Below are 16,422 nucleotides of genomic sequence, written 5' to 3' on the forward strand. Positions count from 1 at the left end.
ACCTCTGACCCGTTAGAATGGCTATTACAAAACATAAGAAAGATAAAAAGTGTTGGCAAGGACGTGAAGAAAAGGGAACCCTTGCACCCCGTTAATAGGAATGTAAATTAGTATAAACATTATGGAAAGCAGTATGGAGGTTCTTCAAAAAATTAAAAATAGAACTACCCTATGATCCAGCAACCCTACTACTGGGTACATATCCAAAGGAAACAAAATCAGTATATGGAAGAGATGTCTGCATTCCCATGTTAATTGCAGCATCATTCGCAATTCTCAATCTAAGTGTCCATCAATAAATGAATGGATACAAATATGGTACATTTATATACACAATGGAATGCTACTCCTCAGCCTTTAAAAAGAATGGAATGCTGTCATTTACAGCAATATGGATGGAACTGGAGGACATTGTGTTAAATGAAATAAGCCAGGCACAGAAAAACAAATATCCCATGATCTCATTTATTTGAGGAAGGTAAGAAAAGTTGAACTCATGCAAGCAGAGTAGAATAGTGGTTACCAGGCGCTGGGGCAGGGGGAGGGAGATTGGGAGGATTTTGAGATGTTGGTCAAAGGACACAAAACTTCAGTTAGGAGGAAATATTCATGAAATCTATTGCACAACATGGTGACTATAGATAATAACAATGTGTTGTATTCTTGAAAAATGTGCTAAGATAATAGATTTTAAGTGTCCTCACCCCCAAAATGATGAGTATGTTAGGTAACATTAACTAGCTGGATTTAGCCACTCCACAATGTATACATATTTCAAAACATGTTGCTCATGATAAATACGTACAATTTTTAATTTTCCTTATGTACCTCTTCATCTGGCTGTTCACTTTTATCTTTTATACTATCTTTTATAATAAACTGGCAATAGTAAGTAAAGTGTTTTTCTGAAAAACAACAAACTGGAAACCACTGCTTAGCAACAAGAAACTGCCTGACCAAGTAGAAGGACGTAGTAGTTCTGTATGTACTGATATGGAATATAGTCCGAGATAAATTGTTTAGGAAAATGAAAAGCAAGTTGCAAAAGAACCCACAGTATGATGTCATTTATGTTGGAAAAAAGGCCACAATGATGTGTGAGTGTGCGCACTGAATAAAAGAAAATTCTGGAAAGAAACTAACGGCCAGCGGTGTCACAAGGAGGATAGGCAGTTTATTTATATGTGTGTGCGTGCGCAAAGTTCCGTATTGTAAGAATTTGCTACAGCCTGTATTATTAGCTTTGTAATGAAACAGGTAGAAACTGAAAAAGTTTAATTCCTCCCAATTCAGTTTAGGTTCTGTCTCCGGAAAACTTTCCTGGATTCCCCAGCCCCCACTCCCCGCCCCATCCCACCACCCCCACTGCCCTCTCTGAGTCTCAATTTTCTTTTCTGTAAGGATTTTCATCATTTAATCTTATTTCTTCTGAATGCACTAAATGGTAGTTATCCTAGCACTTAAGAGGATGTTGGAAACACGGTTCATTGTCTGACCCTTCCGACACTGACTAGTATGAGTACATTTTGGGGGGAATTTAGGAGTCAGGGGAAGAGGTGTTCCAAAAAGACACTACTAGAGGGTGCACCTGTCCACGAGGAGACTCCTTAAGTGAGCAAAGAGCGTCCGACGTTTTTCTCGAGAGGAGCCGAAGTTTTCCGGAAAGCCGGTTGCGGGAGTCACCGAAGATTTTCGGAGAGCCAAGGAGTCGGGAAAAGCCACTTACCGAGAGTTACCGAACGTGTACGGAGATGGCCGAAGAGGTGGAAGGCGGGGCCACAAGAGCCCTTCCTACAGGGAACCCAAGGCTTCAGAGAGCCGAAAGGTTGGGAAGCGTAACCACTCACAGGCCGGAAGTGTCCGGGTCGGAAGCGTTCGGGTAACCGAAGAAGTACCAGGATTTCCGAAGCGAGCCGAAGCATCGCGACAGTTGTCTGCGAGAGCTGGTCGCTCGGAGCTGTAGCGCCGAGCACAGTCATGGCGGCGTTCAGAGCTGCTGCCCCGGACGATGGCGAGGAGCCCGCGCCGGAGGCTGAGGCTCTGGCCGCGGCCCGGGAGCGAAGCAGCCGCTTCTTGAGCGGCCTGGAGCTGGTGAAGCAGGGCGCCGAGGCGCGCGTGTTCCGCGGCCGCTTCCAGGGCCGCGCGGCGGTGATCAAGCACCGCTTCCCCAAGGGCTACCGGCACCCGGCGCTGGAGGCGCGGCTTGGCCGGCGGCGGACGGTGCAGGAAGCGCGGGCTCTCCTCCGCTGCCGCCGCGCGGGTAAGGTGGGCCCGGATCCTGGCGTGGGCGGCCCCGAGGCTCTGGGGCCTGGGCGGGTGAGGGACTCTCCTGCGCTCCGAGCCTCGATTTGCCTCAGTTTCTCCTTCTGTGCCTTCTGCTGTGGCCGGCCTTTCGAAAGTGTTATTCTTTCATCCCTTTCTTCATTCGTTAAGTCTTAAGAAACCACGTGGCCTTGCAGCGTCAAGCGTATGTCCTGGGGCCGTTCTGCCAGGTTCAAATTTGGACGCTGTCATTATTACTCAACGTTGAACATGTTTAACTTCCCTGAGCCTTGATTTCCCCATTTGACTCGTTTCCATTTTCGATCATTATCTTTTCATTTATTAGTTTTAAGAAACATGTAATTACAAGTACTTGCCCCACTGGAGCCAGGCTGTCTGGGTTGAAATAATAACTCTGCTGCCTCTTATGTAGCCTTTCAACAAGTTATTTATTAGCCTCTCGACTTCGGTTTTTTCACCTGTAAAATGGGAGACATAGTAGCAATATCCATGTCATAGGGATGTTGTGACCATTAGAGGAGGTATGTGTGCAATATATTATGTTCGAATGTGTGCCTGGCACATAGTGCTCAATAAGTGTCGGATTTCATTCAATTGCCTATTTATTTTTTCATTATTGTGCGCCAGCGCCATAAACCTTGTCCTCAGATGAGAAAGTGACAGTCAGAGAGAAGTAACTTGCCCAAGGTTACACGGCTACTAAGTGGCCGGTCCAGGCCTTCAGCTCCGTATGCCTCTGACTCAGAAGTACTGGCTTTTTACTTTTACGCTTCTTGCCTTTCTTTCTTTTATTAGTATTTTTTAGGTACTTGGGGCTGCCAGGACATTGTTAAGTGCTGGGAGATCTAGCAGGGGGGACATTCAGTAGCCAACAAGCAGACACATTGCTGCCCTTTCAGAGACTGAAGATTTCATGAAGTTATTTGTGTGTTCATATTTCTGTTTTCAGCCTCTTATGATATGTTTCGTTAAGCAGAGATTGTATTATAGCTGGCTTGTTTATTACTGTATCCCCATTGATACATCTCTCAGTTTCTAGAAAAGTATACTGAGCCTGGTTGACTTTCATTAAAAATTCATTTGAGTTTATTGGAGCTGTTGTTCCTTGTATAGTAGCAGAAACTGAGGCTTAGAGAAGTTAATGTGATTTTTATTTTTTTTTGAGACGGAGTCTCGCTCTGTCGCCCAGGCTGGAGTGCAGTGGTCAGTCTTGGCTCACTGCAAGCTCCGCCTTCCGGGTTCACGCCATTCTCCTGCCTCAGCCTCCCGAGTAGCTGGGACTACAGGCGCTCGCCACCACGCCTGGCTAATATTTTGTATTTTTGGTAGAGATGGGGTTTCACCATGTTACCAGGATGGTCTCGATCTCCTGACCTTGTGATCCACCTGCCTCAGCCAAGAAGTTAATGTAATTTTAAGATTAGATTGGACAACTAATAAGAAAAGGAGCTGGGATTTGAACCCTGTCCTCTCTGACTATGAAGATGAACCTCGAAGCCAGCACACTGCTTGGCCTCCTGTTTGTGTCCTCATCAGTAGAAACTGCTCTGACTGGGCTGTGCCTTGCTGTTTGTTTTTGTATTTTGAGACAGTGTCTCACTTTGTCACCCAGGCTGGAGTGCTGCAGTGGCGCAATCTCGGCTTACTGCAACCTCCACCCCGTGAGTTCAAGCTATTCTCCTGCCTCAGCCTCCTGAGTAGCTGGGACTATGGGTACATACCACCACGCTCTGCTAATTTTTGTATTTTTAGTAGAGATGGGGTTTCACCCTGTTGGCCAGGCTGGTCTCAAACTTCTGACCTCAAGTGATCCGCCCACCTCAGCCTCCCAAAGTGCTGGGATTACAGGCATGAGCCATCACACCCGGCCTTTGTTTTGTTTTTTAGAGAGTGAGTGTGACAAATGAAGTTCAGTGAGAAAGGGTGGTTTGGAAGGGAGGAGGAAGCTATGGCCTCCTCAGTTTAGCTGTGGGGTGGTCCCATGTATAGTCCTGCAGGGGGCATGGGCAGGGGAATATTCCATTCAGTTGTACCATTTCCTGTAGCATTCCTAAATCGTCCTGAAATAAGTAGATATAGATGGAAAAACTGGCTTAATCTTTGAAAATTAAGTTTATCCATTAAAAAAAAAAATCCAACCCAATAACCACTTATATCTTGATTTCAGGAATATCTGCCCCAGTTGTCTTTTTTGTGGACTATGCTTCCAACTGCTTATATATGGAAGAAATTGAAGGCTCAGTGACTGTTCGAGATTATATTGAGTCTACTATGGAGACTGAAAAAACTCCCCAAAGTCTCTCCAACTTAGCCAAGACAATTGGGCAGGTTTTGGCTCGAATGCACGATGAAGACCTCATTCATGGTGATCTCACCACCTCCAACATGCTCCTGAAACCCCCCCTGGAACAGCTGAACATTGTCCTCATAGACTTTGGGCTGAGTTTCATTTCGGCACTTCCAGAGGATAAGGGAGTAGACCTCTATGTCCTGGAAAAGGCCTTCCTCAGTACCCATCCCAACACTGAAACTGTGTTTGAAGCCTTTCTGAAGAGCTACTCCACCTCCTCCAAAAAGGCCAGGCCAGTGCTAAAAAAATTAGATGAAGTGCGCCTGAGAGGAAGAAAGAGGTCCATGGTTGGGTAGAAAAATGTGTATGACAGCCACACACAGAGAAGCTCTTTTTTCAAAGTAAATTTGAAGAAATGCTAAAAGTATGAGATGAGATCTAAGTAAAGGTGTTAAGATATTTTTAAGTGGTGTGTGATCATGCCTGTGGTGTCATTATCATCTGCACTTCACTCTACTCAAGAGCTTACTGTGTGTCTAAGTCATGTTCTAGGCAGAATTGGGTATTTAAAGTAAATCTAGGACAGGCTTCTCCCAGATTGTGACATGTATGTCTCAGATATATGGGTGTGGGGTTGAACCACATAATGAGAATGTTACTCTCTTTTTAGTCCTTGTGAGACAAGGATGAAGTCTCGGTGATACTCACTGAGCTTACTGGCCCTCTGACCCAGTGTTTTCTTTGTTGTGTACATGATATGTTTATTTTGAAACCAGTTTAATGGGATACAACCAGCATTTTTAAAAATGAAATAGAATTGCAGCGTAGAAAATATCAGTGTATTGTTTTATGAAACTTTCGCATGTATATGTAGACAAGGATATGTACTGAGTTTTGATGTCAAATATATTTCTCTTTCAGGGTCATGATCAAAAAATGAAAAATCTGCTTAACTCCAATGTCTCTTTTAAAAAAGCAGACTTACAGCTTTTAGGCAACTGAAATTCATGTTAATATTGTTTTTGTTTTTATTGTCTTGTATTTTTGTGGTTACCTTCTAAGACAAGTGATTGATATAAAGTTCCTTTTAAGTTTATACACGTAAGCAAACTGAGTTGATTTCTGTCACAGGTATAAGTAGGTAGAGCAAAAATGGTGAAGTGACTTGTGAAGACTGAAGTTTGATGAAGTCTGGTTTAAGGTACAGGTAAGCTGAGTGTGGATGCAAAGGTACCAGGAGCTAGCTTTTAACCTTGCCCAGCCTCAATTTCTTTTCTTAGAAGAAGCTATGTGTGGGTGGGAAGGGAAGGGAGGAATAATAAAATACCTTTCTTCCTTGTAAACTCCAATCAACAAACATATTTTGAGTACCTTTTATGTTCCTTGGCACCCTGTTGGGTATTGGGTACAATGGTGAGCCAGACAGACATAGCGCCTGTTCTTTTGTAAGAAAATTTATTTTTATCAAAAAGTATAAAGTAGTGTGATGTTTTGATACACATTATGAAATGATGACTACAGCCAAGCTAATTAACACCCATCACCTCACATAGTTACTGTCTTGTTTCTTTTCTTTTTTTTTTTTTTTTTTTTGAGACGGAGTCTCGCTCTGCCGCCCAGGCTGGAGTGCACTGGCCGGATCTCAGCTCACTGGAAGCTCCGCCTCCCGGGTTTACGCCATTCTCCTGCCTCAGCCTCCGGAGTAGCTGGGACTACAGGCACCCGCCACCTCGCCCGGCTAGTTTTTTGTATTTTTTAGTAGAGACGGGGTTTCACCGTATTAGCCAGGATGGTCTTGATCTCCTGACCTCATGATCCGCCCGTCTCGGCCTCCCAAAGTGCTGGGATTACAGGCTTGAGCCACCGCGCCCGGCCTATCTTGTTTCTTAATATAGACGTTTACAGCTGTGAATTTCTCTCTGCACACTTTTCATCACACTCTCAGTTTTGGTATTTTGTGTTTTTGTTTTCATTCATCTCAAAGTATTTTCTAATTTCCCTTGTGATTTCTTTTTGACCACTTGATTGTTTAGAAATCTGTTAATTTCCACACATTTGTGAATGTTCCAGTTTTTCTTTTGTTAGTCATTCCTAGCTTCATTCCGTTGTGTTGAGAGATGATACAGTCAGTGCCTGTTCTTATGAAGCAAACATTCTGTAATAGTAGGACCAGTACTCTGCTTGTTTCATTCATCACAGTCAGCACTCCCCAAGTGTCCAGCATGGGGTGGATGGCCAGGAATGGTGAAAACTTCCCTTCCTGGGTAGTTGTGACTAGTAGAGAGGAAAAATAATATCATTGCCTGCTTACTGCATGTCAGGCATTGGGCTGGGAATTTTTATATTGGATCTAAAATAACTCTTAAGTTAGGCATTGTCCTCATTTTATAGATGGAGAAACTGGCCCCAAAAGGTGGGAACTTGTCCTAGACATCACAGGTGGCAAAAGGTACTTTTTTTTTTTTGAGACGTAGTCTAGCTCTATCACCCGGGTTGGAGTGCAGTGGCCTGATCTCAGCTCACTGCAAGCTCCGCCCCTGGGGTTTACGCCATTCTCCGGCCTCAGCCTCCCGAGTAGCTGGGACTACAGGCGCCCGCCACCTCGCCTGGCTCGTTTTTTGTATTTTTTAGTAGAGTTTCACCGTGTTAGCCAGGATGGTCTCGATCTCCTGACCTCGTGATCCACCCGTCTCGGCCTCCCAAAGTGCTGGGATTACAGGCAGCAAAAGGTACTTTTACTTGGCTCCAAATCTGTGTACTTTCCACTGACAAAAGAGATATGGGATATGGTGCATCTTCACAATACTATAATAAGTATTGGCATATAACATTATTTTCAAGGAACTCCAAGGACCACAGGAGCTGACAAGTTTTTCAATTAATATTCCCAACATAAATGAGATGCCTCATTCCTCAGTTTCCTCACATGTACTATAAGGCTAGTACCTACTTTGTGGGGTATGGTTGGCTTATGTGCATTAAATCAGCAAAGTCCTAGTTGACTGTGTCCCCACCCAAATCTTATCTTGAATTGTTCCTGTAATCCCCACGTGACACGGGAGAGACCCAGTGGGAGGTAATTTAATCCTGGGAGCGGCTACCTCCTTGCAGTTCTCGTGATAGTGAGTGAGTTCTCATGAGAGCTGATGGTTTTATAAGGGGCTTTTCCCGCTTGTTTGGCACTTCCTGCTGCCATGTGAAGAATGATGTGTTTGTTTCCCCATCTGCCATGATTGTAAGTTTCCTGAGGCATCCCCAGCCATGCTCAACTGTGAGTAATTAAACTTCTCCTTTATAAATTATCCGGTCTCGGGTATGTCTTTATTAGCAGCGTGAGTAATACACTAGTACTCACTATGTGCCAGGCACTGGAGATCTAATAGAGGGGAACATGAAGCTTACTTTCCTGGGGAACGTAAAATAAGGCAGTTTCAGACCGTGATGAGTGAAGATGTGAAGGAAAATTAGAAACACAGGAGATGAAGGGAGTATATACCAGGCAGGCTGTGGTGTGCGAAGTTGGTGAGGAAGGAACATCCCCGATAGCAAGGCCAGTGTGGCTGGCATCAGTGAGCAAGGAGAAGGAGCAGAACATGCGATGGGAGAGGCAGGGCCGGATCCTGCAGGGCCCTGTTACAACGTTGGGTTTTGTTCTTAATGGGACTCAGGGTTTTGAACAGGGTGACACCTGCTTGTTTTGAAAGAGTTGCATTGGTTGCTGGCAGAAAACCATAGAGGGCAAGAGTGGAAGCAAGAAACCTGGAAGTGAGAAGGCGACCAAAACCAGCTGGGCCAGTGAAAACGGCAGCCAGGGTGGAAGCCGTGGTGAGCATGCTCCAACTGCTTGGCACAGGACCTGGCAGCCACCGAGGCAGGGAACGCAGTGGAGAAGCAGCCTTGTCTGGGGGAACACCCGAGGTTTGTTATCTCATGGTCATGGAGATCAAGGACATGGACCCACAAAGAGTGAACTGAAGAGCAGAAATTTAGTAGTTGAAAGAAAGAGAATAGCTCTCTGTTACGAGAGGGGTCCTGGAAAAGTGGGTTGCTGGATCTGCGGTGATTCAGCAGATCTGCAGGGGGTTTTATAGATGAGCTGGTGAGGAGGTACTGTCTGATCTACACAGGGTGTGAAAAACTGGTTGGATCCAGGTGTGCCATTGGCATAGGGTATATGAATCTCTGGGCACCCCCACCCCCATCTTTTATTATGCAGGCGAGTTCTCTGCCTGAGCTGTGCCATGTTGCCCATTTCTTTATTACTGTACACGTGCTGAAAGGGAAGGTGGAGCCTCTGTGTTGGACATGCCTGGCCCCCAAGTAGCCCTTTTCTATTGGCACAGCTACCAGCATTCCCCTGTGCAAGCTTCCAGCTTCCTTATCTATGTTTGCAGCTGGATTTTTCAGGCTGCTCTTTGTTAGAAAAGAAATGATTTCTGGAGCTGCTTTTTTGTTAGAAGGGAAATTCTGCTGATGACTCTTTTGCCCTCAATATCTGCCTGAATAATTTCTTTCTACCTCTAGTATCAGTGGCCAGTGGTAGTGGGGGTAGCCACAGCTGTCAGGAAGCAGTAATGATCTTTTCTAGTATCCAGAGGGAGAGTGGCAGATATTGGAGACTGGAGAAACGTCACAAATGCCCCAGGAGGAGAATCGCCCATCTGTACACTTAGCCCGTGGCCCACAGTGGGAAATAAAGGGTTAACAAACGTTCCTAGGTGAACAGTGGATTCCTTCCCTAGTTCCCTGTCACAAAGGGCTAAGGAACCGTCTGCACTTGCAGATCCCTTGACGTCCACGGGGGAGCTGCAGGTGCTTTGCAGTGCTGAGCCAAAAGCACTAGCAGTTTTGTGTGAATCCCCACCTAAACCCAACCAGATGAGGATTATAATCTCCATTTTATGGTGGAGGAAACAGCAATAGGAAATATCATGTCCTAGGGTCACAATAAGTGACAGCTGGGATTCAAACCCACGCTTTTAACAGCAGCAGCTGACTTTATTATAGAGTTACGTTCTTTGCATGCATTAACCCAATTTTACAGAAAAAGCAAATGAGACAGAGAAATTAGTCCTGCCCCAGGCCACTCAGCGAATGGCAGAGCCAGGGAAATGTGATAGGACACTGAGATGCGACCAACACTTGACACAGGCCCACATTCCTGGAACATTGAAAAGTGCTTTTGTGGCCAGTCCATGGGGCCAAGAGAGGTAGTTCCAGAGTAGAGTTGCTTTAAAGCTGGGGGACTGCTCCAAACAAGCTATGTTCTTATTGTTGGATGAGCTGAACCGACCATGCCCACACCACGTGCTACCTGAGGGGTTGGGAACCACCTACATTAGTGAAGACATGCAGGGCATAATCTCTGATTTAACTACAAGAGTTCACCATGTTCCTGACCCTGGTTCCAATAAAACTTTATTTACAAATCAGACAGTCAGCCTATGGGCCATAGTTTGCCAATTTGATTTTTAAAACCATCCCATTAAGATATTTGTCTTGATTATTGAGTTTTTGGGTGCCCCCTTAAATTTGTGCCTCGCTTGCTTCACCCTAGTTCTAACCCAGCTGTCACTGACTGCCAGAACCCTGATGGAGGAGTCCATGTTCTTAAAAGGGCCTGCACCTGCTATGGTTTGAATGTGTTTCCCAAATCTCATGTGCTGGAAACTGCCCAACTTAGCAGTATTGAAAGATGGGGCTTTTAAGAGGTGATTGGATCCTGAGGCCTCTGCCCTCATGAATGGATTAATCCACGTGTGGATTATCATGAATGGATTAATCCACGTGTGGATTAATACATTAATGGGTTATTATGAGAGCGGCACTGGTGGCTTTATAAGAGGAATAGAGACCTCAGCTAATATGCCCAGCACCCTCATCATATGATGCCATGTGCTGCCTAAGGTCTCTGTAGAGTCCCCACCTTCAAGAAGGCTATGCCACCACCAGATGTGCCCCCTTGACCTTGTATTCCTCCACAATAGTAGGGAGTAAACTCCTTTTCTTTATAAATTACCCAGTTTCAAGTATTCTGTTAAAAGCAATAGAAAACAAACGAATGCAGCCCGAACCTCTTGGGGAACTAGTCTTCCCTTTTCTTTAATTCTAGGCACCGCAATTTCAATGGACTGCACTTTTCTGCCACCAGGGGTCGTAAGTTACTGTCATTCTCGGTGCGAACAGGTAAAGAAATCTCCCTTCACTTTCTCTCTTTTCCTCCTCCCTCCTTCCCCTCTTTCTTCTTCCCCTTTGTTTCTCCCCTTTTCCTTCGTCTACTTCCATCTTTTCTTCCCAAGTCCCTGCCTCCTTTCCTCCCCTCTCTCCCTTCCTTGAACATGTTCATTTATTCACTCAACACCACCTTAGCTGAGCACCTATGTGTGGCAGGCACTGTGCTAATTATGCACCATGTAATGAGTGAGACAGACGTGAGGATGTCTGGTTCCTTCCAGTCTTAACGTTTTCATCCATTCTCTCTTCACTCACTTCTTCACTGGGTATTTAGTGTGCACATGGGCTGTGTCTGGCTCTTCTGAAGAAGCTGCAGGGATGACAGGGTCCAGCCGCAGCCTGGGGCACCCTTGCCTCTGTCCTGGCCCCTTCTGTTCTTCCTCACTCAGCAGCCCAGGGGACCCTCTTAAAGCCAGAACATGCCACTTCTCTGTTCACAAAAATGTTGGCTTCCCAGCCCATGTCTTCTTGTTTACCAGGTGCATGGCCTGGGATCCCCTCCTTGTACCTCTCTGCGCCTCAGTGTCCTCATCTGCAAAATGGACTCACAATGGTGCTGCATGGTGGAGTTGCTGTGAGTATTGTCACTGGTCAGGATCCCTAGGAAGCAGACTCTGAGACGCGGTTGAGCTACCCTTGGGATCAACATCCACAGCACGGAGGACACAGGAGAGGGCAGAGGGAGAACTGGAGCTGAGACCCAGCAGCAGCTTCAGTCAACCCTGTGGGAGCTCTGCAGCTGAAATGGCTCCTCAGAGATGTCACAAGATGGCCTGAGATGGCCAGGACTTTGCAGTCTCACATTAGTCACTGGGGGGTCACCCCTGGAAGGGACATGAACTCAGGCAAGACCACTCTTTGCCTACTGTGAGGCGATCCCTGGAGGAGCTGACCACAGAAGCTGACTGCTGACCACTCGCCCTGCCTCTGGGCCAATCAGTCCTTCCTTAAGGGATCTGGGTCGCACATCCATGTCCACCACAAGCATCCATACAAGGAGGTGCGTGGAGCACTTGGAGCACTACCACAGTGCATGGCACATGGCGACAATGAGCAATATCGTTCTCATGATGTCATTTAGGTGGCTACAATTTTAGAGAGCAGCAAACAGGTGATTATAATACAGCTCCATTTGTTCCCCTTATAAGCTAAGGGTAGACAGGATGCACTTTCCCACATTGCCAGGCTGCCATTCCAAAGCTTCTGAATCAAAGGTGTGAGATTGGCCTGAGAATCTGCATTGCTAACAATCTGCATTGCTGACATCCCAGGTGATGCTGAGGCTGCTGTTCTGAGAACGCCTACCTGAAGGAAAATCAAAGTATGTCATCAGAAAAATAGGAAATAGATGCTGAGAGGGCAAGAAACAAAATACCATCTGCCATACCCATTTTACAGCATTATTGCCTACCAAAAGTCACCCTCCTTTTTTTTTTTTTTTAAAGACAGAGTCTTGCTCTGTCATTCAGGCTGGAGTGTAGTGGTGCGATCTCAGCTCACCGCAACCTCCACCTCCCAGGTTCAAGCGATTCTCCCACCTCAGCCTCCCCAGTAGCTGGGATTACAGGTGCACGCCACCACGCCTGGCTAACTTTTGTATTTTTAGTAGAGACGGGGATATCTCCATGTTGGCCAAGCTGGTCTTGAACTCCTGACCTCAAATGATCCACCTGCCTTGGCCTCCCAAAATGTGGAATTACAGGCGTGAGCCCATCCCCTCTTTTTTTTTTTTTTTTTTGAGATGGAGTCTCATTCTGTCACCCAGGCTGGAGTGCAATGGCGCGATCTTGGCTCACTGCAAACTTCACCTCCCAGGTTCAACTGATTCTTTCATGCCTCAGCCTCTCAAGTAGCTGGGAATACAAGCGCCTGCCACCACGCCTGGCTAATTTTTGTACTTTTAGTAGAGACGGGGTTTCACTGTGTTAGCCAGGATCGTCTCAATTTTTGTATTTTTTAGTAGAGACAGGATTTTGACATGTTGGCCAGGCTAGTCTCAAACTCCTGACCTCAAGTGATCTGCCTGCCTTGGCCTCCCAGAGTGCTGGGATTTTAGGCATGAGCCATGGCGCCCAGCCTACCCTCCTTATTCCTTTTGGACAGAACCCCAATTCATATAGATATTTTTAGATGAAGATAACTTCACCTCAGGAAAGGTCACATTGGTCCCTGATGAGGAAGGGGCATGTGTATTTTGGCATTGCTCTAAAGAAACACCTGAGGCTGGGTAATTTATAGGAAAAAGGTTTAATTGGCTCATGGTTCTGCAGGCTGTACAAGCATGGCTCCAGCATCTACTTCTGGTGAGGGCCTCAGGAAGCTTCCGATCATGGAAGGCAAAGGGGGAGCTGGCGGTGTCACATGGTGGGAGCAGGAACAAGACAGAAGGGGAGGAGGCAGGCTCCTTGAAACAAACGGCTCTCTTGTGAACTAACAGAGCCAGGGCTCACTCAGAGATTACCACAGAGAGGGCAGCAAGCCATTCACGAGGAATCTGCCCCCATGACCCGGTACCTCCCAGCCGCCCCGCCTCCTACGCTGGAGGTCACATTTCAACCTGAGATGTGGAGGGGACAAACCTCCAAACCATATCAGCATGTGACCCTTCAGTGGCCAATAAGATACAAGAGCAAATCTGCGAGGATTCCTTCTGTGGAAGATTTTGCTTCTAGAAGGTGAGGAGATGTAAGAATTCTCCCCCTGCTCGGACACCAGCACATCCCCATCAACAGTTTCTGTGTTTCAATGCAATGACAATAACCAGAGGTTCAGCAGCCGTCTGGAGACCATGAGGCCACCCCTGATGGTAAAGAGTCAATGAGAGGAAGATGGATGATGAGGTGGAGGGATGGGCAGAATGTGAGTCTGTTCTTAGTGACCTCAGACCTTGCTTTCTGGACTTACATGCACAGGCAAACATCTCCAAAGCTGAAGCTACTGTAAATCAGATTTTCCATCACTTGAAGCCAAAAGCATTCCTAACCAACACAGATACAGATCCCAGGTCCCCAAAGCCATACTTATTCATAGCATCTTACTGCCTTTCACCGTCAGGTTGGGGCCTCTGTTTAGATCAAAGTCAAGGAGACAGACAAACTTCAACCCCTTCTTACCAAGGCCTGGGAGGTGAGAACTCCGCATTGAGACCCAGCCTACTCAAGCCCTGGCCAAAGTCTGCCAGCAACTCCCTCTGTGAGTTTGGGGAAAATTCTAGACTTCCCTGGGCCTCAGTTTCTCTACCTGTAAAGTGGAAGATTTGATCTAGATCCAGTGGGTTGCTGTAACTGTAGCCAGTTTTCTTGGGTTCAGGTAATGTTTGCTTTTTAGTTGCCAATGTTAAACAATTTCATATGCCAGTGTTAAACAATTTCAAACACATGTGGATGGTTTCATTTGTAAAAATCCAGACATCTGGCTTCTCTGGAAACATTATCAGGAGATCTTGCCATGCGGGGCCCCTGTTCTAACACATCTTCTTTTAGAGGGGGCTGTGCTTTCCAGTTTGCCCCAGTCTCCACTGCTCTCTATCGCTCTTTGGCTCTGAGTCACTGTTTATCATCACACTGGTCCCATTGTTCTCCTTACAGAGGTAAGAGGAGAGTTAGATATGTCTTACTCCTCTTGTTACTTGTCCCTGAGAGCATTTGAGTTTGCAATCTTTAGATAAGATGGCGTGTATCTTCCCCAGGGCCTCACAGGCATCCCAAAACTCAACAGGTCCCAAAACAAACCCCTGGTTTCACCCATGGTCTCTGCCCCCATCACAAACTTGCCATCTTAGGAAATGGCAGCCCCAGGAATCCAGAACTTCACCCCAAACCTGCGGTCTCTCTTTGACTCCCATCTTTCACCAGCTCCCCTCACCCCCCATTCAATCCAGCAGCAGATCCTGCCAGCTTTACTTTCAAAATATAATTACAAGTTGGGAGAGTGGCTGCTCTTGGGGGAGGGGCAGTGATTTGGAGGGGGCTTCTGGGGGGATGGACAAGTTCTATTTCTTGAGCTTGATGCTGGTTATGTGGTGGATTGAGTTTGTAAAACTTCATAAAACTGCAGGCATGTTTATATGTGTAATTTTCAGTATTTATGTTGTACTTCAATAAAAAGCTAATGAGGCCAGGTGCGGTGGCACGTGCCTATAATCCAAGCACTTTGGAAGGCCGAGGTGGACGGATCACCTGAGGTCAGGAGTTCAAGACCAGTCTGGCCAACATGGCGAAACCTCGTCTCTGCTAAAAACACAAAAATTAGCCGGGCAAGGTGGTGGGTGCCTGTAATCCTAGCTACTCGGGAGACTGAGACGGGAGAATCGCTTGAACCCAGGAGGTGGAGGTTGCAGTGAGCCAAGATCGCCACCGCACTCCAGCCTGGACAGGGTGAGACTGTCTCAGGAAAAAAAAAAAAAAAGCTGATGAATTTGGAACTACTCTCTGTTCCCTCTCCTGGCCACCCTGGCATAGGCCATGTTATATTTTGCCTGAATCCCTGCAGTTGCCCTTCATGGTTCTCCGCACTTCTGCCCTCGTCCCCACTGTTTCCACGTAGCCCAGGAATTCTATTAAATCTCAGTTCAGATCTGCCAGGCAAGGTGGTACATGCCTGTAGTCCCAGCGACTAGGGAGGCTGAGGTGAGAAGGATCGCTTGGAGTTCAAGGCTGCAGTGAGCTGTGATTGCACCACTGTACTCCAGCCTGGATGACACAGTTTAGTTTTAGTTAAAAACAAACTTAAAAAAAAAAGGACGGGGGGGAGCCGGGTGCGGTGGCTCATGCCTGTAATCCTAACGCTTTGGGAGGCTGAGGTGGGCGGATTGCCTGAGCTCAGGAGTTCGAGACCAGCCTGGGCAACACGGTGAAACCTTGTCTCTACTAAAAAAGAAAAAAAAAATCAGCTGGACATGGCAACATGTGCCTGTAGTCCCAGCTACTTGGGAGGCTGAGGCAGGAGAATTGCTTGAACCCGGGAGGTGGAGATTGCAGTGAGACGAGATCGCGCCACTGCACTCCAGCCTGGGTGACAGAGCGAGACTTTGTCTCCTAAAAAAAAAAAGAAAGAAAAAGGAAAACCACTCCACCTCGCCCCCACTAACCCCAGCACTCCGCATTCTGACCCCTCTGCTGTTCCTTTCCCCGCTATTCCCCTGGGTTAGCCACACTGGGCTCCTTGCTGTACTTCCAACATGCCAGCGTTGCGCACATCTTAGGGCCCTCACAGCTGCTATTCCCTTTCCCTGAAACATTTTTCCCACTGATCGCCACATGGCTGCCTCCCTCATTTCCTTCAGGTCTCTACCAAATGCCACTTTGTCTGGGAAGCCCCCACAGCACCCGCACCCCACCCCCATCGATTGCCCAGCTTTGTTCCTCTCCAGCGCATCATGGCCCCCGATAGCCTCTGTATTCACTTGCTCATTCATTTGCTGTCTATGGCCCCCTCTAGAACCTGGGCTCTGGGCAGGGAGCTCTGTTTGGTTCACTGCTCTAGCCCTAGTTTCTACCGTAGGTGCTCCTTAGGTATTTTGAATTGAATTGAATTCTCTCTTCCAAACCTAGCTGCTTGTTGGAAAGAAAATCAAGGATCCGTGTGAGCCTTCCTCTGATTCCTCCCACTCCCCC

The 16,422-nt window shown here is 46.8% G+C and overlaps 1 protein-coding gene and 1 long non-coding RNA gene across 3 annotated transcripts in view; both read left to right on the forward strand.

The window, feature by feature from the left end:
- The first annotated feature begins 1,749 nt into the window (after positions 1-1,749).
- Positions 1,750-16,422, forward strand: part of SLC13A3 (solute carrier family 13 (sodium-dependent dicarboxylate transporter), member 3) — a 130,368-nt gene continuing 115,695 nt past the window's right edge. The window contains exons 1-2 of one of the 2 annotated variants that reach the window (XM_011928859.1): positions 1,750-2,260; positions 4,451-6,054. In XM_011928859.1, the coding sequence (XP_011784249.1) occupies positions 1,978-2,260; positions 4,451-4,929 (762 nt within the window). In that variant the 5' untranslated portion in view covers positions 1,750-1,977 and the 3' untranslated portion in view covers positions 4,930-6,054. Of the gene's footprint in view, positions 2,266-4,450; positions 6,055-16,422 lie in introns of those variants that run through there. The other variant, XM_011928854.1, reaches the window with a different exon arrangement.
- On the forward strand, positions 6,453-7,875 carry LOC105502397. The gene is made up of 2 exons (XR_001000335.1): positions 6,453-7,012; positions 7,293-7,875. It is a non-coding gene; the product is annotated as an uncharacterized LOC105502397 (long non-coding RNA).

Source organism: Colobus angolensis, unplaced genomic scaffold, assembly GCF_000951035.1.
Source record: "Colobus angolensis palliatus isolate OR3802 unplaced genomic scaffold, Cang.pa_1.0 Scaffold8, whole genome shotgun sequence".
NCBI lineage: Eukaryota > Metazoa > Chordata > Mammalia > Primates > Cercopithecidae > Colobus > Colobus angolensis.